This window comes from Camelus bactrianus, chromosome 18 (assembly GCF_048773025.1).
Source record: "Camelus bactrianus isolate YW-2024 breed Bactrian camel chromosome 18, ASM4877302v1, whole genome shotgun sequence".
Lineage (NCBI taxonomy): Eukaryota > Metazoa > Chordata > Mammalia > Artiodactyla > Camelidae > Camelus > Camelus bactrianus.
Window position 1 is genome coordinate 17,940,223 of NC_133556.1, and position 23,844 is coordinate 17,964,066.

General features: G+C 45.4%; 1 protein-coding gene across 2 annotated transcripts; it reads right to left on the bottom strand.

The window, feature by feature from the left end:
* Positions 1-17,103: 17,103 nt before the first annotated feature.
* Positions 17,104-21,769, bottom strand: CHP2 (calcineurin like EF-hand protein 2). Of its 2 annotated transcripts, XM_074346197.1 has the most exons (8): positions 21,499-21,769; positions 20,915-21,066; positions 20,412-20,484; positions 20,224-20,304; positions 19,955-20,085; positions 19,702-19,763; positions 18,793-18,915; positions 17,104-18,596 (listed from the first exon to the last, which is right to left on the bottom strand). In XM_074346197.1, the coding sequence occupies exons 1-8, from the start codon at positions 21,636-21,638 to the stop codon at positions 18,543-18,545; spliced, it is 816 nt and encodes a 271-aa protein (XP_074202298.1). In that variant the 5' UTR covers positions 21,639-21,769; the 3' UTR covers positions 17,104-18,542. The 2 variants fall into 2 exon arrangements, with proteins under 2 accessions (XP_074202298.1, XP_074202299.1); XM_074346198.1 differs by lacking the exon at positions 21,499-21,769 and having other exon boundaries at positions 20,915-21,272.
* Between the last annotated feature and the right edge of the window lie 2,075 nt (positions 21,770-23,844).

Below are 23,844 nucleotides of genomic sequence, written 5' to 3' on the forward strand. Positions count from 1 at the left end.
TGGAAAGGGAAAAATCAAAAACAGGATACAAAGTTCAAACCTGGTAGCATTTTTAAAAAAAAATGTAAAACTATGCAATGAATATAAAAGAGTAGCTTTGCCAGTGTAGCCGGATTATGAGTGATTTTTTTCCATCCTTCCTTTTTTTATATAGTTTCATATTTTTTAAAGGAACATGCCCTATTTTTACAACAAGAAGGAAATCATTGGAAGTAAAAATGAGAGAGAGGGAGATTAAATGTGACATCATTTCCCCTTTAGAAGGATTTCATATCCAGGGGGAATGATCGCTCTCTCACTTTATGGAAACCCTCATTTTCCAGAGAAAGAGAGAGAGAGAGAGCCCCGATATCACCACTGAGACACTACTTTTTCTAGTTTGCAACAATAATCCTTCAGGTTGCTAGATCTTTCCCAACATTCCCCTCTTCCCTCTAGTTCCACCAAAAATTTTCCTTTCCAAATGTTCCAGAGTCTCTTCTGCCTTTCTTTGGCCCAGGAACTCTTGTACTGAGTGAAGATGAGGGACAGACAAAGTCCATTTTCCCAAGCTCATTCTTCACCTTGCTAGCAGGCAACTGGCCGAGCAGCCTTGGTGGTCCCAATGGTAAGTCTTCTCTGAACAGACCCAGAGCTGTCTACTTCTGGAATTCTTTTTATTTGAGGTCTTAAATGTCCTATTGCTGAGTGACACAGGAAACATCTTGCTCTCCTTTTGGTGGTTTTCCTATTCCTGCAGACTTTATGTCCTGCCTCAGCCCCTGGCTACTTTTTTCCATCTTCTCGGCTACTGCCAGGAGATGGTTCTCCTAAGGGTTGTTCCTCTTATTCCTCTCAAATGGGAGCTTTCACTATGGATAACTCCCCATTCTGTGTCATGAAGGCCAGGGGGAACTCAAATGCCTTCTTTCACTCTATTCTCCCTTTCCACCCTGCATTCCAGGCTCTTGTTTATAATTATGAAAATATTATTTATTAAGTGCTTATTAGCCAAAACCTAAGTTCCATATTCCCCTCCTCTCCTTCAAGAATCATAGTCCTCTGAAATATTTGAGGAAGATCTTAAGACCTTATTAAAAAGATGAAAAGACAGACTATAGACTGACAGAAAATATTTGCAAGCCACATATCCAACAAAGGTTAGTATCTAAAATACATAAAAAAATCACAAGCTCAACAACAGCAAAACCCGCAAACAATTCATTAGAAAATGGGGAAAAGACATTTGCAGCAACATGGATGGACCTGGAGATCATCATTCTAAGTGAAGTAAGAAAAATACCATATCGTATCACTTATATGTAGAATCTGGAGGGAAAAAAAGACACAAATGAACTTATTTATAAAACAGAAACAAACTCACAGACTTTATACACAGTTTATAGAAAATAAACTTATGGTTATCAGGGAGAAAGGGGGTGGGATGGGATAAATTGGGAGTTCGAGATTCGTAGATACTAATTACTATATATAAAATAGATAAACAACAAGGTCCTACTGTACAGCACAGGAAACTATATTCATTATCTTGTAGTAACCTATAATGAAAAAGAATATGAAAAGGAATATGTGTATGTACATATATGACTGAAACACTATGCTGTACACCAGAAATTGATACAACATTGTAAACTGACTATACTTCAACTAAGAAGGAAAGAAAGACAGAAGGAAGGAAGGAAGGAAGGAAGGAAGGAAGGAAGGAAGGAAGGAAGGAAGGAAGGAAGGAAGAGGGAAAGAAAGAGGGAAAAGATATGAAGAGACATTTTACTGAGGAGGAGATACAGATGGCAAATAAACACATGAAAAGATGTTTAATGTCATTAGCTATGAGGGAAATGCAAATAAAAACCATAGTAAGCTATCATCTCACACCTATCTAAATGACTAAAATAAAAAATAATGACAACACCGAATGTTGGCAAGGATGCAAAGAAATACCCATCACTAGTGAGAATATAAAATGTTACGGGCATTCTGGAAAACAATTTGGCAGTTTCTTTAAAAAAGCTAAATATGTGACTGCTATACGACCTCAGATTGTGGTCTTGGGCACTCATCCCAGAGAAATGAAAATTTATGTTCACACAAACTTCTCTACATGAGCATTTGCAGCAGGTTTTTTCGTAATAGCTCCAAACTGGAAACAACCCAAATGTCCTTCACTGGATAAATGGCTAAACAAACTGTAGACTATCCACACCATGAAACATCATTCAGCCAAAAAAAGGAACAAATTATCGATACACCCAACAACCTGTATAAATCTCCAGAGAACTAGGCTGAGTGAAAAAAGCGAATCCCGAAAGGTTACATGCTATGTGATTCCATTTATACAACATTCTTGAAAAGACAAAATTATAGAAGTGGAGAACAGATTAGTGGTTGCTAGGGATTAAGGAAGGGATGGAAGTGGGGGTGGGGAGGTGGTTGTGGCTATAAAAAGGCAACAGGAGACATCCTTGTGGTGATGGAATGCTCTGTATCTTCGCTGTAGCTGTGTCAATATTCTGCTTGTGATGGTGTGCATGAGTGTTGCAAAATGTTACCATCGGGAGAAACAGGGTAAATGGTACGTGGGATCTCTCTCTATTTTTTTCTTACAATTGCATATAAATCTACAATGATCTCAAAATGAAAAGTGTAATTTTTTTAAGAAAGGGAATTACAACATATAAAGGAAAAAACAAAACTAGTTGTTAAATACTACTCATCTCATAATACTGATGTAGTACTTACTGTGGGCTAGGTAATACCTGGTACTTCTGGTTACTAACTAATTTAACCTTCTTAAATTCCACCCTCTTGGGGCTACAGTATCTTCATAAGTATTGTCCTGACCGAGAAATTCCTACAGTCCTTCCACACTTTGATGTCCAATGGCCCCAGGAGAACGGAAGCGCCTTGAGGCATGTGTGAGAGAAAAAGGAGGGGTAAGGAGAAAACCATTATTCCTGCAGAACATTGCCTTTCTCCAGGGAGAATCGTGGTACACGATTGATCCACTGGGTCTCCTCAAACACAGGAGCATCCCTTAGAATACTTATTTGAATCTACAACACTAATGAGCGATTGCCAAAGCTACCTTCCCGCTAATGGTATCTCATTGTATTCCTACTAATGAACGTTGATTGGCACCACATTCAAATGCAAATCTGGGTCTTTGTTTCTTACAAAAAATTTTTCTTTTTCTTTCAAAAGCAAGCCTGGGGAGACTGAGAGTTTCAGCTTGATTGCAAATCTAAAATGGGGTTTGGAGATTTTATTCCTTCAATTCCTACCCTGAATCTGCCTGCTCACCCCATTTTCCCAGAGTCATCCAAAAATGTTCTTTTGGAGTAGAACTTAAATTTAGAGATATCCAAATCTGGATAGAAGTTGGTACAGGTTCTAACAACCTAATAAGAGGGAGTACTGTCTGCACTGGCAGTATTATGAAAAGACACCCTGCTTTTCCCACCTCTCTTGAAACTCAAGGTCTTACTAACTTGTAGTTTCCAAGTCCAAGAGCCTTTCATCTTAGTCTTAATATCCATTGTTAAAAAACAAAATTCAACTCAATAAATCAAGAATCAAGCAGCATCCAATCTAGCAGACAGAAAGGAGCTCCAAAGAGCTGCACAAAACAAGAGACTCTACAGGCAGAAGGGAGCAGGAACAGGAAGTTGTACTAGGCAAGAAGTGGACTGATTATTGCAAGGTCATTTCCTTATGGGGGTCTATCAGACAAGTTACCTCACTCATGCTGACCAGGCAATTTCTGATTGACTCGTTTAAGATTCCATTTCTGGGAGAGCAGAAACTCTAATTAAGTCTTGGTTTGGTGATACAGGACTTAGCATAAAGCAACTTCATTTGAAGACTCTTGTATTTATTTAATACCATCATGTCAACATGTTAACACACATTGTTGAAAATAGTGCTTCAGAGAATAACCGTTCCCCTGCCTGCACTTCTCCTGAACGATCCGGATCACGTTCAGACACAGTGGGTGCTTAACGATTCCCCGTTGAGCTAATACAGTTATGCGCAGCGTAATGGTCCATTTCTGCTGCCATCTTGTACGTGGCCTCCCAAGACTAATAACCCCAGGGCACAGAATCCAGTGTGAGAGCTGAACTGTTAGATTTATGAAGATTTTTTTCTTCAGAGCTGCAGAGGCTATTCTGCCCAGCTGGCTACACAGGCAATGGCCAGGCCCTGTGATGGAGGGGCCCCTTGGGAGAGGCTGGTTAAGTGAGCTCATCTCTCCTCTCTGGAGAAGGTGCACTGCGACATGAGGGCTTAGGTCGGAGGAAGGATTTTCCCCATTGGTTTAAGGACAATCAAACTGTGAAGGGTGGCTCACAATAATGCAGATTCGAGTATAATATAATTGGTAATTGACTCCCATCATTGCAAAAGATTCACTCAGTTTGTTTCATTAAACATTGCAATACACAACCTTGCTTTTTTATACAATTGAATTGTTGGACTCAGAGCGCTGTGAAGAGGTAGTCAGACTTTCTAGTCTGAGATGCTTCCACCAGGGGGCGTGGGTAGATCTCTGAAAGGGGGTCTAATGGAATGAGTACAAAAGGGAGAGGATAGTGCCTTCTCCATCCTGGTCAGCAACCTGTGGTCCATGGGCCAAAGCTGTCTGCCACTGTGTAAATAAAGTTTTATTGGAACACAGGCATGCTCATTCACTTAGGTTTGTCTATGGTGACTTCCACAGCATAATGGCAGAGTTGAATAGTTGATAGAGACCTGATAGCCCACTATGCCAAAAATATTTGCTGTCTGTTCCTTTACAGATAAAGCCTGCTGACCCTGTTGTAGATCCTCCCCCAGGAAAGGTCTATGACACTTACCATCTGAGAAAGAACTACATCAATGGGTGCAGGGCAGCACCACAACAACTCTGTGAAGTAGGTACTATTATTATCCCCACTTTGCAGATGGAAAAACTGAGGCACAGAGAGGATAACCAAATTTCCCAGAGTCTCACAGCCAACAACTGTTGGAACTAAGATTTGAACCCAGATGGTCTGATCCTAGAATCTGCCTGCTTGACTGCCACCCACAATTCTTCCTAAAAGTTTTCAGAGAGGGAAAACAAAACCAAAAACCAGCCACATACAAAAATTCATATTCTTCTGGGGGAGGGTATAGCTCAGTGGTAGAGTACATGCTTAGCATGTACAAGGTCCTGGGTTCAATCCCCGGTACATCCATTAAAAATAAATAAACTTAATTACCTCACCACTGAAAAAACAAACAAAACAAACAAACAAAGATTCATACTCTGCAAAAGCAACTTAGAAAGCTAGGAAGAAAATGAAACAATGCTTTCAAATTTTTGAGTAAAAAAATAATTTCAGCCTAAGATTCTGGACCCTGATATCTTACAATCAAATATAAGGGCAGAATAAAGATGTTGTCAATCATGTAAGGTCTCCAAATATTTTTTACCCAATGCACTCTTTCTGAAGATGCTACCAGACGGTGTGCTCTACCAAAAATGATAAATTAAAACTACAAAGAGGAAACCAGAGGTCCAGGGAAAAGGAAAGGGAATTCCCAGGATGAGAGGGAAAGGAAATCCACAGTGTACAACAGGCATAGGGAAAGTCTGTTCAGACTGAAGCAGGAAGACAGGGAGAGTCCCAGGTGGGAGTTTATATTAGTTAACTATTGCTGTGTAACAAGTAACCCCAAAAGTTAGCAGCTGAAAACAACAAACAGTTATTATCTCATACAGTTTCTAAGGGCCAAAACTCTGTCTCTGGTTCAGGGTCTTTCATGAGGTTGTAATCCAGCCAAGGCTGCAGTCATCTGAAGGCTTCGCAGGGGCTGAAGGATCTGCCCACTCCCACGGCAGCTGGCAAGAACCCTGAGTTACTTGTCCTGTGGGCCTCTCTGTAGGGCTATAGGGAGCCAGCTTCCCCCACAGTGGACGATCCCACAGAGAAGGGGACAGAGACCAACAGAAGCCAAATTAGCTCTTATACCCTCGTCTTGGAACTAACACACCATAACTTCTGCAGTATTCTATCAGTCCCCAGAGCCCGACCCTGAAGGTAATGTGGGGGAGGACCACACCAGGTGTGACTACCAGGAGACGGGGATCACTGGGGCCATCTTGGAGGCAGGTGACCACAGAGGTACTCCAGTCACTGTGGCAGTGTCACAAAACTCAGTGGGGGAAAACATCCACTTATTATGCACATGGATTTTTTGGGTCTAGAATTGAGACAGGGCACAGAGGGGATGGCTGGTCACCGCTACGCAATGTCTGGGGCTTCAGCTGGAAGACTCAATGGCTGGATTCATGTGAGGGATAGTTTACTTCTGTGTCTGGTGGTTGATGCTGGCTGTCAGCTGAGGGCCTCAGCCCTCACTATGTGCTCACTATTTGGCTAGTTTGGGCTTTCTATCAGCAGTGACTGGGTTCTAAGGGGAAGAGCCTTTAGAGAGACAGCCAGGCAGAAAACAAGCTATCTTTTACATCCTGGCCTCAAAAACCACACACTGTCACTTCCACCACAATCTATTTGTCAAAGCAATCACGGAGTCCCACCCAGGTTCACGGGAAGGCAAATAGATTCTGCCTTTGATGTAGCGTGACAAGACTCTGGAAGAGCATGCAGGAGTGGGAATATTGCCATGGGCAGTTGACTGCAGAGGTCTTGGGAAGCGGGGTGATGGGTGATAAATTACCTGCTGTGCTTGAATGAGAAGAGCTTACTGAGTAGCTGTGGGTTGCTGCAGGCTGTCCTGCTGATGAGCGTATTGAACACTAATAAAGTAAAATAAAGGAATTATTCATTCCAGAGAAAACAAAAACTTACACAAAGGTAATCATAGTACATGACATGGCTCAGCTAATATAGTGTTTCAACTGTCATAATAGCGTAAGCACTAAACATTGATTTAACGAAACTGCCTGCTGTAATGAGGTTAAAGATGGGAAAGGAACTGGTGGGGGTGGGGTACAGACAGTGTGTGAAAGAGTTAAATCCTTCCTATTAGGAAATCAGTAAACAATGTTGTCATTTGGTGATACAATAAGAAATATATGTTTGGTCTTTGTCCCCAGTTCATGGCACAATTTTCCTAAAACCCTTGGAATTTCCTGAGTGGTGGGATAAAGGGAGATTTCTTTTGTTGTTCATAATAAGCCGCTTTAACCAGACCTGAGTTTGTGCAAATAAGGTGACTCTTGGTGGCCCCTAAATGGCTTCCAGATGAGGGCTGGTTGCTGAAGAAATCAACCACGGGATTAAAAGATTGGAAATTTCAGCTCCACCCTCTGATCTCTGGGGAAGGGGGAGGAGCTGGGGACTGAATTCATCGCCAATGGCCAATGATAGAATCGATTTTGCCTGCGTAATGGAGCCTCCACAGAAACCCTAGACAATGGGGTTTGGAGAGCCCCTAGGCTGGTGAACACACCGAGGTGCCGGGAGTGGGGCGTGCCCGGAGCTGCCTGGCCCTACTGTGCACCTCTTCCATTTGTCTGAGTTCTATCCTTTACAATACACTGAAACCAGCACGTCAACTTTTCCGTAGTTCTGTGAGCCATTCTAGCAAATGACTGAACCCGAAGTTGTGGGTTGTGGGAACCCTGATTTACAGCTGGCGGGTCAGAAGTATAGGAGGCCTGAGACTGGGACTGGCATCTGAGATGGAGGCCGTCTTGTGGGGCTGAGCCCTTAATTTGTGGGTTCTGCCGCTTGCTCCGGGAAGGTGGTGTCAGAGTTGACTGAATTGTAGAACAAGGAGCTGCTGTCAAAGAACAGGCTGGTGTTGGGGGGAAAAGCGCACATGTGGTGTCAGGAGTGTTCTGTGGGTAGAAATAGATCATAGTAGTAACGTCTATAGTTGAAAAGATAATAAACAGTATTTATATTTATATTTATATTTATATTTATATTTATATTTATATTTATATTTATAGTATATATGGAGGTAAATCAGAGAAGAAATGGCCAAAGAATTGAAGAACCATGCCTCTCTGAACTGGGACTGGGTGGGTGGCGGAGGACACCACCAGTCTCTGCCTTGAACTTGGTGCATAACTGGGCTTTCATATCCCATTCCTGACCTAGTCACCTCGCTGAGGCCTGTGACCTTCAGGACCCTGGGTCACCCTCCGCTGGGTCCTCCAACACGGCCTCTGCAGAACCCTCAAATCATGAGACGCACCACCCAGCTCAGGTTCTCTGAGGGACACACGCCCAAACTCAGACTCAAAGGCCACCTGCCAGGGGCTGGCTTACCTCTCCCACCAGACCCGTAATGCCTTCCTTCCCCGGTTTCGGAAAGAGAAAAGGAGAGTGCCCTACAAACCCTGGATTCGCCCTTGCCCTGTACCCGCCGAAAGTCAAAGCGCTCACCTTGATGGTCCTTCCCAGAGGAAAGGAACTGTCTACACCCAAGCCCACGCTCGAGTCTCCCCCTCAAATGGCAGAAACTGCTTGTACTCAGCTTTGTAACTGTACCCAGGTCATAATGATGATGTCCGTCACTTATTCGGTGTTTCCCACGTCTCAGGCACCGCTCTAACCCCTACGTTAATTCGTTCATTTACTCTTGGTAACGAGTGTAATGAGGGTACGAGGCAGGCATTACTATTGTTGATAATGTTGCTATTATTATTATTATTATTCTCATTTTTAAGAGAAATGAGACACAGATTCAACACTTCAAGGTGGCAACACAGCATCATCCTTAGAAATAAAGGCTCTGGTGCTCATGGTTGCGAGGAATCTTGTCCCAGACACTTTCACCAGCTACGTATCTTCAGGTATGTGCCTGTCCCTCAGCTTCCCCATCTGTGAAATGGGGATAATAATAGTTCCTATTCCATAGGGTTTTTCTGAGACTTAAATGAGTTAGTCTTTTTGAAAATGCTCAAGACAGTGCCTGGCACGTATAAATTGCTATACGTGTGTTTGATACATAAATCAACTTTCCCAGGGACGCTGAGCCAGTTAGTGATGAAATGGGATTTGAAACCTCACAGTCTGGGCTCTGGAACTGTCTCTCTTGACCACTCACTCTGAAACCCGTGATGATAAAACAAACTTTCTAAAGATGGAATTTACAAAGTAAAAGTCTTCCCTCCCCTCCCCAGATTTCCATTCCCACTGCTCAGAAGGAACCAGTGTTAACAGTTTCTTGGGTGTTCTCCATGAAAGTATCAACATGTATTGCTTGCAATGTTTTAAATGGCCATTTTTAGAGCTTCAAAAAATATACATATAACTCGATGTCCAATCCCTACCAGACTCTCTGTTACGGGTGTGAGAAATATCTCTAGAGAACTCAACAATGTTTCCACCTGCACTGAAGGATTTATGTTCTCGACTGTGGGACAGAAACCAGCATAATTCTTGGCACCCAGAGAACTGCAATCAACCTCTTCAATTTATCGCCCTTAGCTGATGTCAAAGGCATGATGCTTACAACATCAAAATTTAGGAGACTGCACAAAAACGACACATTGAAAATACAAATGCTTGTTTTATATTTCTGACACATGTTAGTTAGGGATAATTGGGCCAATTACGTTGTTGTATTTTTTAATGCACTGAATTGACATGCCAAGAATAAACTATTTTGGCAACTTGTTTAGTATGCTGCTCAGAGGAGAATGGGAATTAAGATGGAACCGCTGGAAATGATAGGGAAATGCATTTTTCCAGAATCGGCACAGTATCAGATAGGAATTGTATTCAGCTACTAGTAACAGAGATCCAGTTACTGTGGATTAAACAATTGTAGGGTTTATTCTCTGATGTAAAAAGCTAGAGCCAGCATGGCAGCTCCGCAGAGTTATTTGGGATTCAGGCTTCTCTGATTCTTGGTGTGTAAGTTCAAGTCTCAAGGTCAAGATTGCTCACGTTCAGGCGATGGCTGTGGGACCCACGCTCTATGTAGGCAGATGAAGAGGAAGAGACAAGAGGCAAACTGAGTCTGAAAATATCGCTCAGAGTTAGGAAAGAGATTGATAGGGGTTTCAAGGAGACGTTGATGATCTGAGCATTAAATTAAATAATTTTGTGAACTACATTTGTGCTGGGCAGTGACAAGCAGACCTCTTGAATGTCAAATTAGTATCCACTGAAGTATAATTATGAGAATTCATATCTAAAACTGAGGGCAAATCAGGGAGAACATTTAATGGAAAGAAACACTTATGTGATTGGAAGCCAGCAATTTCTCATCAGACAGGATAGCTTAATGATTAAGAGCCAGCACCACGGACGTCACCACTGAGTAGCTCCATGACTTTGAGAATATTGCTTCACATCCATAATGTGGGCTTAATAAAAATACCGGACTCGCAGGTTTATTGTGAGAATTAAATGAGGTAATCCTTGTAAGGAAGTAAGGAAGGTAAGGAAGGCTTAACTCAATAAGAAGTAGCCATTTCTATAATTATTATGCTTTTATGGTTACAATTTAGTAAAAAGGTAACATTTCAAAAAGTATAGTTTAGAGTGAAGTACCACCAGAAAACTTTGGTAATCACTAAAAAATAAATCTTAAAATCTATATTACGCTCATGGTGTAGTGAAGGACAAGTTCCTTCTTAAAGGGAGACCCCAGCAGCGCACTCCAGAGATGCCCTGCTCCCGTCACATAGCTGACTCCGGTTTTACACCGTGCTATAAACAACACTTAGGTGAATAATCTGGTAGGGCAATGTTCCTGCACATCCATAATTGTTTACTTAGGGTAAATTCCTAGGAATGAGAGGTCTGGGTCAAAGAGTGTGGCCATTTTTGAGGTTTATGATTTATAAAACCAGACTGATCCTCGGAAGAACCATGGTTTTAATGAGAATTTCATCAGCATTGAGACTGAACATTTTTATGTGCTTTTGGACATTTGTAGTTCTTTTAAAAAATTTCGTGTTCATATCCTTGCCTATGTCATGTTCATCTTTTTTTTAGAGGATTGAAAGCTATTTACATGTAAAAGATTTTAACCCCTTGTCTGATATACATAATGCAAATAATCCTCCAGTTTGTCTTTTAAGTTTAAAAAGAATTTTAGATATACAGAATTTTTTAATATATTTAACATAATATTTATATATTTTCCTTGGTGATTATTCTTAGATAAGGCTTGGCCACCCCAATATTACATTAATATTCAAGTATATTGCTTTCTAAAGTACTTGTCGTTTTATTTTGTGATGTAATTTCGGGGTCTAATATATAAACATAGAATGTTTTATCATACTGTATAAACTGTGTGTGTATGTGTGTGTTAATGTTCTTCCTTTTTTTGTCCCTTTAATGTTTCTAAGCAGTATCCCAATTATTTTAATTACTTTGGTTTCATGATAAATATTAACTATTCAACATATATGTTAAGCATACATATATATAAAGCATAACATGTATTAACTATTTAACATAACTATGTTTTAATTATTTGGGTTTCATGATAAATATTAACTGTTTATCATGTAACATGTAACTGTTTAATATAACAATGTTATAATAATTTTCCTTTCATGATTAATGTTAACTGGTAAGTTAAAGCCCATTTTAGGTCTATTTATTTACTTATTTTTATTACATGTTTTTAAATGGAGGGACTGGGGATTGAACCCAGGACCTCATGCATGCTAGGCACGTGCTCTACCATTTGAGCTACACCCTCCCCCGCTTAAAGCCTGTTTTAAAATTCATTTTTTTAAATGTCTACTTCCCTTCCCTGTAAGATTAGGCATCTGCCCCTGTAGCCATGAGTGGCAGGTTAAAGATGGTGGTAAAGTCTTTAAAATTCCTCCCTTCCGGAGAGGGAGTCTCTATCTCCTCCTCTTGTGGGCTCTGTGACTGGTTTGTCCCACAATACATCATGGCAGAAGTGATGAGGGGCCAGTTTCCAGTCTCTTTTCCATTTTCTGTCTCTCAGACAGTGTCTCTGGGAGCCCTGAGCTGCCGTGGAGGAAGTCCACAACCTTCACACTGCCATGCTGGGGAGCCCAGCCTTCAAGGCATCCCTGCCAAGTGTCAGACCTGTGAGTAAAGCCAAGTTGTACCCTCCAAATCAGCCTGTGTGCCGGCTGAATACCACAGAGCGCGGCCTCAGTCAACACCACATGCAGCAGAAGAATGGCCGGGAGGAGCCCAGGCTAAATCCCTGATCCATAGAATCATCAGGTGTAACAAAACGGTGGTTGTTTTAGAGTGCTAAGTGTTAGGGTGACTTGTTACCCAGCAATAGAACATCATGTGATAGATCATGACTCCCTGAGGGAGGAGCAGACTTTCCTGCCCTGCTGACCTCGGGTTAGAGTGTGACTTGCTTTGACCAGTGGTATCCAAGTAGACAAGGTGTGTGCCAGGTCCACACAGAAACTTAGCCAGGTTTCTGGAGCTCTTTTGCTTTCCCTCTACCATGAAAATGGCATGTCTCTGGGTCCTGCAGCATGAAGTCATGTGGAGCAGAGCTGCAGCTGACCCACAGCGAACAGCATGCTGGGTAACAAAGAAATAAACGCTTGTTGTCTCAAGCCATTGAGATTAGGGGTTGTGCACTATCACAGTCACACTTGGAATAATACACTACACGACTGTTTTTTCTCTCCCTTTTCATCATTGTTGATAAAGCCCATTTTCCATAATAAAGTCTGAAAAAGTCAGCTATTCATTTTTCCAGTCTCCCCTGCAGCTAGAGGTATCTTGTTCTGACCAATGACAAGTAAATGGTAATCTATAAGGGGATAAACCTTTGGGAAATATTTTCCTCAGTGATCAAAATAGACAGATATGAAAGGAGTTATCTAGCTGCCCTGGCTATCCACCTGTTCTAGATACTGTTCCTGTGAGGATGCGAAGGCTAGCGCCACAGTAGCCATCTTGTAACCATGAGAATTAAAAGCAAATGTACTGAAGAATGGAAGGTTAAGTAGATCTTGGATCTTTAATAAAATTGTTGAGCCACTCAACACCTCTAGGACTGCCTACCACCAAAAACATCTTATAATGTGAGATAATTGTCTTGATTGTTTAAGCCACTGTTAGTTGATAATTCTGCTATTCATAGCCAAAAACACTAATGTATGGTTACCTGTCAATTATGCCTGCCCAACATGCAGCCATCTTTTTCTGGCAACAGCATTCTGATTTTCCTTTAAGGAATCGACACACTACACAGACACACACACACACACATACAGACACACACACACAGACACACACACACACACACACACACACACACACAAGAAGAAAGACTGCAATCTCCTGGGGTGAGCATGTGACCAGCCTGGCCAATCAGCATGGAATATCCTTACCAGCTACAGTGAGTAGGCTGAGGTTCATTTCTGGGAATTTTGGCAGAACTGTTGAGAAAGAGAGGCTCTCTTTTCATTGGGATTGTTGCTTAGGGATGAAACCAACACAGAGGAGAGCAGAGTTGAGAGTGAAAAGGCTAATTTCTGATGACTTTGGGACTTTTCTTTGCCAGGTCTACCTTTGGACTTTCCTTTCAGTTATATGAACCAATAAACCTCTGTTCCTTCATAAGCTGGTTAACAGCAGAAAGATTCCTGACAGATAGCAACCAGAATCCTGGCTTACGGGTGGGGCCAAGGGGCCTCAGCTGAAGTAGACCAGGCGTGGTGGTGGCGGTGAGGTAGGGGAAGGACAAGACACAATGATTCTACGAGGTCCTGGTATTAACTCTCTCTTTCACAGCTATTAGAGGCCGAGTCACTGAAGGATGAACTCACCCAAGGTTGTTCAGTGAGTAATTTAAAGGGTCCAGATTCAATCTCTGGCTTAATAAAACTCCAAAACTCAAGTTGTTTTTACTGAACCACAATGATTCTCAGGGAAGGTCTATAACCAAGAATCAAATCTATGTATTGCCCCTTAAACACCAAGAGCATTTTATTGGTGTTGGCTAGGTGGGGCCAAGGACAACCCAGAGTTTCATTCTACTTGAGAGCCAAGTCCAGAATTCTTACCTTTGTCCTGATGAATTCAGAAGAGGCGTTGCAGCCCAAATGAGGTTTACACAGCATGATGACTTAAGTCCTACTTGCTTCTCCCCTCAGGGCTCCCGACACACTGTTTCAGGTTCCGTCACCTTGGCAAGGAAAGGGGCTTCCTCGGGAATTCTCCTCGTATTTTCAGGATATGTAGATGGGTTCTTCCAGGAAATTCCAGGTCAGCAAAAGCCCTTTCCAGCATCCCCAGTGGAAACAGTGGGGACAGCTCCAGTGTCTGTCCGACACCTCGCTGGGAAGCCCCTGTCAAGTGAGGATCCCAAACACGAGGCCCCCAGCCCCTCCGTCGGGGACTCTGCCATCTGTGCCCAGCAGGTGGGCAAGTTCACAGGCTCCATTTCCAAGCTCACAGTCTTACCAGGCCTGGAGACAAATGTCAGTGCAGGGCTGTTGCTTTTGACATTTCCAGCTCTGTAAGAAGTCATCTGTCATAGCGCCCTACTACTTGTCCCTGGACCAGACCTGGTAAGTGGACTCCGTTTCCATGGCCAACTTCTGTTAAACCCAATCTGAGCAGCGGCCGGCCCGAGAAACCAGATGCCCGGCTCACTGACGGCTGCTTCCAAAGTGGTCCCTGGACCCGGGACTACTGCCTCCTGGTTCTCCCAGCCAGTGGATCCCGACGTGTAGGAAGCACACCGCTTATGTACCCAAGATCATTTTCAGGGGTAACCCCACTGCTTTAAATAACCCCAATCCTACAGTAAAAACAGTGTTCCCTTTCTCCATCCTTCAGATCACCACAGAGGAGCAGTGTTTCGGGCAGGTTTGTCTTTTACAACTCTGTAATGCTTGCTAATCTCCTTTTTTTTTTTTTTTTTTTTTTTTTTTTTGGTTTCTTTGTATGTACTGTATTTGTATAGTTATTTTGTTTACGGCAGTTTTAATTTGCAGGAGTGATACTCAGTTTCCATCATAAGCCGAAATACAAGGATTTTAAACGAGCTGATTCACAGACAAATAGTAAGTCGATAATTGCAGTTTGCAGGGACGGCAGGGGAACAATGATGAGGGTGGTAAACAAATCGCTGACATTTGGCAACTGCTGCTCACAGCACAGGGCTCCCCACTGGTGTCTTCAATACCCCCCCGACCCCCGCCCCTGGGGCAAATCCACAGGCATCTCTGTCAGGGTCCATATCAAGAGGGTGAGGTTCCGAGAGCTGACACTGCAGCAGCCAGACGGATGCCCCGCCCTCCTGCCTGACCAAGGTCTCCCCTTCTGAGCGTAGGTGGGACCCTGGGGCTTTCACACTGAGAAAAAGTGTGGGGCCTCCACCAAAACAGCGGGTGGAATCTTGGGGATCCCCAGGCTCTCTAGGGACCCTTCCTAGGTCAGGAGCTCTAGTCACTAGCACAGAGCAGGTGTGGGCACACAGCCTATGGGCCTGGGTTATGCCTGGTGCTTTGTGGTTGTTGGAGAACCTCTCATTGAGCCTGGTTGGAAGTTTCAGGTCAGGCCTTGGACCTCCAACATCAGAATCACATATTAAAAATTCAGATCTCCCAGGAGACTCAGGGGCTCTCAAATGGGGCCAAAGATATTTACTGCCAGGAAAATGTGAGAAACACCGTAATGAAAACAAGACTAGCTATAAAGAAACATAGCTCTCTCTGTCTCTGTCTCGCTCCTCTATTTCTCTCTATACACAGATCTTCCCCCACAGTGCCTGGAAAAAATAGCCACTCAGTGAGTTTTCTACCCTCCCCCAACCTTTAATTAGAGCCAAACACTAAACAAACATCCCTCAATCAAAAAGTCTTTGTTCATGTAGCAATCCTCTGACAAAAACCACAAAATTCCATAAGAAATCAAATATCCTCTTTGCCCCCTCCTCTCAACCATGAGACAATTCTGTCAGAATCAAATGCAATCAAAATGCAAAAGGTGAAATGGGGTTAATCTCCCCAGACAATTCCATGTCCCTAGAGACCCAAAGATGCATAGTCTTTATGTGACCTCAAACTCCCTGGACTCAGAAGACCCCAGGAGTGGTCCAACCATCTAACACAGTGCTTCTTCTAAGGGTTCCACTGAGCACCCTCAACCACAGAGGAATGTGAGCTTGTGTTCTGGAAGGTCTAGCACATCTTAGGTTGAGTTTCTCCAGAGCGCCTTGAGACAAGGATTTGGGAGCAAGTTGTTTAATTGTGAAGTGACCCAGCGGAGTGGGAGACTGAAACAGAACAAAAGGAACCAGACAGGGTACCTTAACAAGCAGATTAACACTGTGGGCAACTGGGGCTCAAACCTGCTGGAGATTTCCAAGAATGAAGAGAACCTGCCTCTGTCATCCCCCCTGAGGGATGAGGAAGCACGGGAGTTATCCTCCAGTTTCCATCTGTCATTGCTTAAGAGATGCTCCGACAGGCACCGACTCCCTGGCATTTCCACTTGCCCTTCACACAAGCTGAACACATGCCTACAGCAGGAAAAGCCCTCGGGCAGAGTATCACCCATGCTTGTAGGAAGAAGCCATGGGGGTTCCTTGAGAAATTAAAAGTAGAATTACCATATGATCTAGCAATTCCACTTCTGGGCATACATCCAAAGGAAATGAAATCACCGTCTTGATGAGCTACCGGCACTCCTCGTTCTTTGCAGCTTTACTCACAAACAAGTTACGGAAACAACCCAAATGTCCATCAACAGATGAACAGAAGAAGGAAAACGTGGCCTATGCATACAATGGAATATTACTCAGTCTTTAAAAAGAAGGAAATCCTGCCATTTGTGACAACATGGATGGACATCATTCTACATGAAATTAGTCACAGGAAGACAAGTACCGCATGATTCCTCTCAGATGAGGCATCTAAAATAGCCAAATGTATAGAAGTAGACGATGGAATGGTGGTTACCAGGGGGTGGAGAGAGGAGGATGTGGGAAGCTGTCATTCAATGAGTATAATGTTACAGGTACACAAGATGAGCAAGTTCCAGAGATCTGCTGCAGACATAGTGCCTACAGTTAACAATAAGCTATTGTACACTTAAAAGTGTGTTATGCAGGTAGATCTCATGTTAAGTGTTCTTACTACACACGTTAAAAAAAACTAAAAAACAAAGGGACACAAGGACATTTTTGGAGATGATGGATATGTTTATTACCTTGATTGTGGTAATGGTAATATGAGTGTACACATGTGTCCAAACTCATCAAATTGCATACATTAATTATGTGCCATTTTTTGTATACCAATTATACTTCAATAAAGCTGGAAAGGAAGTCATTGGCTTATACCATAATGGTGAATGCCAGGCAGCTGACGTACTGAGAGATATTTAACTACAGGCTCTCTCCCAAGCAGAAAAATCCTGGACTATTGCATTTGCCAGTGCCTGGCATGTAAATCTAACCACCACAGCAATTTCAAGCTATCAATCTGACACCACTGAAAGCAGAGCTAGGAAGATAGAAACACCATTGGCTCCCACGTGTTGGTACAAGACAACTCCAGCACAGACCTGGGAAGGGATCTGGGCAGGGCACCAACAGCATGTCCTATACGTACAGCCAGTGTGCTTTGCTACAGACATAGAGTCTCATAATTTTATGAGACTTCTCCACTCTCCTCTGTGATATGTCAATGTCTGAACATCTTACCACGAAAAAAAAAATGAAATTACTCTCCAAACTTTTTCATTATTTCACACTCTAGGAAGGTATGTCTTGTTTATTACTTTTACATCACCTCTCCCCACCACAACCCGTCACCATCATACTGGCAAGCACCCATAAGATCAGCGAAAACCCATTTAAGAAGCCAGACTTCAAGACTCCCTCTGTTTGGTCAACCTAACAGTAATGGATATTCTTGTTTTACCCGACTGGCATCACTCCCCCTTCTGATAACAGCCCTTCATTTTCCTTTAAGCAGCCATCCCTTACCCCACTTTGAGTCCTCAGACCTTATTTCTTGGCCCTAGCAGCTAGCACATGGCATAGTCCTGGCCAAATAGGCCTGGAGAAGGGACAAGGCCCCAGATGCGCTGATGACACTCTTTGCTTAGAATTATTGGAAAAGAAAATCTCTTCCCGCTGGATTACTAAGCTAGTAGGATGGAAGCCTGGAGCAGCTGGTAGTCATCCTCCACCATGAGGAAAGAGCCCTCCTGAGAATGAAACCAACACAAAAGAGAGCCAAGCTGAGAGACGGAGAATAACTGAGTCCTGAGAGCATCATTTGAACCCTTGGATCCAGCTGTGCCTGAGACACTTCCAGACTTCTCCAGTTTTCTGAAGATACTTCTAGACTTTTCATTACATGAGCCCATAAAATCACTTTTTAACTGAAGTCCCTTTGATTTGGGGTTTCAGTTACTTGCAACCAAAAGGTTTCTAGCTGATTCACAGATCTGAGATCAAATGAGTTAGTACACATCCCTGCAGCTTTCTCTTCTTGGCCCTAAATAGAGCTCAGTGTCGAAGGAGGAATATGGTTTACTGGGGCTGTGCTCCGTGAGGATGAATACCAAGCAAAACCCGTCTGTGTGAGCGGTCCAAAGGCACAAAGGGGGTCACTTCAGAATCCGGATGCTCATTTTCTGCTCAATGTTCATCTTCTCTAAGGACTGGGGGAAGATGAGTGATGGTCAAGAGGCTTGAATTCCAAACCTCTATGCTTCCAACCTCCTCTCCCAACCCCAAGGCCCCATCATTTCCTGGGAACCGCTCTCTTCCTGCCCTTCTCCCTCCAACTTCATCTCCCATGTCCATCTGTCCTAGGGACTCCTAATCTCAGCTTCCCAGGCCTGAGGGCATCCTGACCTTGGTGAACTCCAGGAAGGACACAGCCCCATCCCCATCTTCGTCAGCTTCCTGCACCGTGCGGTCGGTGATGCTCTCCAGCTGCTCTTCGGTTACCTGTACCCCGACCATCAGCCGGAGTACCTGGGAGGTAGAGGAAGAGACAGAGACAGCCCTAAAAAGGAGGCACAGGGACTACAAGCACCATCTCCCGAACCTTAGCCACATCACCGCAGAAGTTACTACCAATGTCATAATCCATTCCTCATTCCCTTTTCACCCCATTCCAATCACTTCCCACCATATCCCCCCCATAAATCCCCCCATTGCTTCTGGATCCAAACCCCCATTTGTCCTTCACTAGCCCACACGCGTCTCAACAATCTGCCCAAGCTCATTTACTCATCCCCAGCCTGAGAACCCAACATCCATCTATTTTCCACCCCATTCCCCACCTCATCCTCCAACTATTCCCCAGTCCATCCACCACTTCATCACATCTATCCCAGAGTTTCTCAGTCTCACCACTATCGACATTTGGGACCAGATAACTTCTTGTCATGGGGGTGTCCTGTGTATCGTAAGACGTCTTAGCAGCGTTCCTGACCTCTGCCCACCAGGTGCTAGTAGCACCAGCCACCTCTTCGATCGTAACAACCAAAAATGTCTCTAGATATTGCCAGTGTCATTCAAGGGGTAAAATCACCCCCAATGGAGAACAAAACAGTCTATCTCCAACCTCATACCCAATGTCCCCCTCCTCATCTCCCAATTAATCCACATTCCAACCCCACCCATTCCCATTTCCCACCCAATATCCCAGTCATTTGCATCTCTCACCCACCAACCGTCCCTCCCATCCCTCACAACCATTCCATTCGACCACCCCAGCCCGCACAGATCACATCTCTTGCCCTATGTTCTTCCAACCTGGAGCATCTCATGCCTGGAGATCTTTCCATCTCGGTCCAGGTCGTAGAGCTGAAATGCAACTGGAAAGAGAGTGGAGGGGAAGATGAAGGTGGGTCTTCCCTGGCTCTCTTCCTGCAAACGTTCACCTTGTAAGAATGGGGGCTGAGGGAGTCACCAGTGGGCTCACAAAGGGAGTGGGTGGTGCCTGGGGCCTCTCACTGGTGTGGTAAATCTGGGGTCTCACTTGGGTAGGGGGGTCCTACAAACTCACAGCGAAGTTTGTTCATTCTGCTGTTGAGGGGTTCAGGTTCCTTAGGGTCCCGGTTTCCGTTGTCCTCATCATCTACAGGTCGAAAATGAGCCAGGACTCTGACAAAGCCTGGGAAATCCACTCGCAGACTCCTGGGGAAGGGGGTGGGGTGGGGGATGGAGGCGAGCAATGGAGGAGAGGTGGTCACCTCGGCCTTCCCTCTGCCTCCGTCCCTAACTTCCCCCTCAACAAGCTTTCACCCCCATCTCCCCACCCCCGACGATGCTCACCCGTCAGGGAAGAAACTGTCTATAATGCGGTCTCCCAGGGGGTTCACTGCCAGCGCCCCAATCTGCTGCAGATCCACGCGGCTGTAAAGTCGAAGTTCAAAGGGGGTGGGGCAAAGACGGAAGGTGGTCAAGGTGAGGAAGGGATCAGAGAGACAGGTGGGAGGTCAAAGGTGGCAGCCCCCGCTCACCTCAGGTAGCCCTTCTCATTCCTGTCCAGCGCCTGAAACCGGTGGTAGAGGCGGATCAGACTGGCCTGCGAGACTGCGGAGGGAAGGCGGACGGACGGTGACGCCCCGAGGACGCTGGGGGTGCGGCCGGACCCCCGAGCGCCCTCCATCCAGAAGGCGGCCGCGGGAGGTGGGGCGGGGGAGCGGAGGGCTGGCTGGAATTGGGGCTCCACCCTGGTCCCCGGGCCAAACGGGCGGAATGGGGACAGGCGGGATGAGACCAGCGCGATCCAGGAGACAGAGGGACCAAGGACCCCTCCCATCCGCCTGCGGCTCTGCCGTCTGCCGCGATCCCAGCCCGAGGCCACCTGGGTGCCCCTAAGCCCGGAGCCGGGACCCTGGATGAAAGTGCGCCCGCCCGCGCCCCCGGATGCTCGAAGCTTCTAGACCCTCCCGACCCCGAGACCCCCACCGGCGCGCCCAGTGGCCCCGCCGGGTCCCCGGACGCCGCGCGCCGCACTCACAGCCGGTCTCCCGCCGGATGCTGTCCACGTCGGGGATCCTGGCGGCGTGGGAGCTGCGGGAGCCCATGGCGGAGCTGCGGCGCGGCCGGCGTCCTCCTCGTCCGCCTCCAGGGCGCCTCCGCCCCGTGGCCCCGGGGCCGAAGGCCACAGCCCTGGCGGGGAGCCAGGCTCGTGAACCCCGGCGTTCCTCGCCTCCCACCCGCGACCCGGGCGAATAGAAAACCGTGCCCAGGGCGGCGGGGTCAGCGGGGCGGGCGCGAACAACGGGCGGTTTCATTCCGAGACTCCGAGGCCGGGCCGGGAGGGGCTGCGCAGGGCCGGGTCCGCGTTCCCACGCTCGCCCGGGACCCGACCCACCTCCTCCGGCCGGGCCCAGCCTCCCAGCCCCTGACCCTCCCGGGTCCCGCTGAGCAAGGCTCGGAGGTCCCGACCTTCTTTATCTGGAGACAGAATCCAAGCCCTTCTGGGAAGGGGTGGCAGGTGGGGAGGGGAGCCAAATGCATTCGTCCTAATCCCTGATGGCCCAGCGTGGAGCCCCCTCCCTAGGCAGGAGGACGGGGAGGTAGAGGCGCTGAGGGACTCACCAAAACAGCTGGAGTGGGCAGAGTCGTGAGGCGCCGAGTGAGGGCTGTTTTACGTGGAAGAAGCACTGGGTTTGGAGCACTTGGGTTGGAATCCCAGCTATGCTACTGACTCTGGACAAGTCAGCGGATCTTGATTTCATCTCTTTTGTTTGGTCCAAATAGCTGTTGTTTAATTGAGTGAATGCTCCAAAATCAGGAGATTGACCCCCAAATCCCAAATTCCTGGCTTCTGAGTAATCAGAAGTTCTGACACCACTCGGCCACCACTCCTGCCTGCATCACTGAGCTGCAGCTGGGGAACAGCTGCCGTGTTTAAGTGGGGCATCCTGGTCGGTCCACTTGCCACAGTCCCCACCCAGCTCAGTTGCTCTCTTATAAACTCTGTCGGCTTTGGTAGAAGTTCCAGGCTGGGACTGACTTAGACCTCTGACCAGCCCTCAAGCACCATGGGAATCCACACACAGCCTGAGGGAGGGTGACAAACCTCACTGTGACCAAACTTAATGTAATAATAATGAGAACAACCATAAGGGGTCTCATTTTTTTGAGCCCTCACCATGGGCCCTGAACTTTGCTGAGCACTTGAAGTGCATTAGCTCCCATACTTGCTAGACTACCGTCTTCCCACTTTCTGTGAAGGAGGCTGCCATCACATAAAATAATCGTGAACTATTTTAAAGGATGTATCCTCAAAGGGGGCCACATCTCCCCAGGGGAACAGAATAGCTTACTCTTTTTATATATGAAGCACAAATATAGAGAGAGCACATAAATAGATACATAGCAGATCTGTGGTATTAAAATTTCATGGGAGAAAAGTGATTAGGGGAAAAAAGTCTAACAACACTCCTTAAGTTGAGGTGATAATGAAAAAATGTTGAGAAACTCAGTTGTAAAGGAACAAGCAAGTTTTGCATCTCTCATTAACCCGTCTCCCCCCATAATAGTCACACATAGACACAAGTTTCCCAGGGGGTGAGGGGCAGAAATGCAAGCCATTCATTACAAGGGTTCAAGTTTATGCTCACCCTGGAGAAAGAGAAACTGGAGAAACAGTCAATCCTCCAGCCCCAGGCAGAGTCTCACATCAGACAAGCTTTGAAAATATTGATCTGAGAAGTGCTTGCTTCACTTTCAGATACCCCAAGGATTAGACAACCGGCATAAAGAATGCTTGATTCCCTTTCATATGCCCCCCAAGGACTAGAGCACGCAGAAAACCATGCTGTTCCCTAATGGAGCCCAGCAGCCACTCCAGTGCCTCACTGGGAGTGTAGTTCGGGTTAGGTTCTGAACCTAGGAGGGGATGAGAGTCCTTGAGATGTCGCAATAATCACCCGGGGCCAACGTGGGATGCTGATCTTGGAAAGAGTTCATCTCTGAGTCAGCTCTATACTCAAGTGAATCAGGCCAGAGAGTAACTAACAACTTGCATGCACGCAATATCACAAGCCAACAGGAAAACGCTATGCTAGAACCCATCCCTGCTTTATGCCCACGAGTGGCTTTTAAATCAACTTCACGATATATACGTGCACATCTTTCCAGGGCATTTAAAGGGGAAATGCTTTCACTTGCAGACTCTGTTGAATTGGATTCAGGCTGAACATTTGTTTGTTGCTTTTAAGGTACAGAAAAGTTGCTAGCCTTTCATGATGAAGCAATACTGAGGTTCAACTGAGAAAACGCAGATGCAAGAATAGTAGGGAAAATATAGCACAATTCAATAACAAAGACAAATAATCCAATTTTTTACAATGTTCGCAATGAGTTTAATGTCTTAATATATATTAGAGTTCTTTTTTTCCCCATAAAATTGCAGGCTCCCTAAGGGTTGAGGGCATATAAGACATATGAACAAGGCCAGACATCTGAGAAGTCCAAATATCTGAGAACTCAGGCCAAGTCTTGACCAAGTTCCACTGCCTTCGTCCTGCAAGTGGAATTTGGTTAGTTTTTCAAATTAAGCTTTTCAGTTTGTCAGCTTAGCAGGGAGCTTGTCAGTTCCAAACTCGTCTTTCTAGCAATAATCAAGTTACACTCCACACAAGGTGGCCTGTTTCCTGAGTTATTTCATTAGAATCTACAGATATTTGCAGGGAAAGAGTCAGCACAGCATATGTCAAAACAGGCTGTACCTTTGGGAAAGAGTAGGGCTGGGGTGCACAAGTGTGGGTGGAAAGAGCAAGACGATGCCCCTGGAAGATACTAGCTCCAGACTTGTTTAGTTGGGAGCAATGATCTTCATGCACTAGACTTCCAGAGGTGTGCCTGGAGAGTGGATTACAGCTGAACTTGATTGTCACCAAGGGAGAGTTGAGAATTTCAGACAGCTGTGGGTCTTGG

Bases quoted from the DNA above. Each gene is read 5' to 3' on its own strand.
- CHP2 (XM_074346197.1), bottom strand. From the start codon at position 21,638: ATGAAATCAAGATCCGCTGACTTGTCCAGAGTCAGTAGCATAGCTGGG. The intron at 20,305-20,411 runs GTGAGCGGGGGC...TCGACTTTACAG, and splicing joins AATGAGAAGGGCTACCTGAG to CCGCGTGGATCTGCAGCAGA. The intron at 19,764-19,954 runs GTGAGTTTGTAG...CTCTCTTTCCAG, and splicing joins CAGAATGAACAAACTTCGCT to TTGCATTTCAGCTCTACGAC.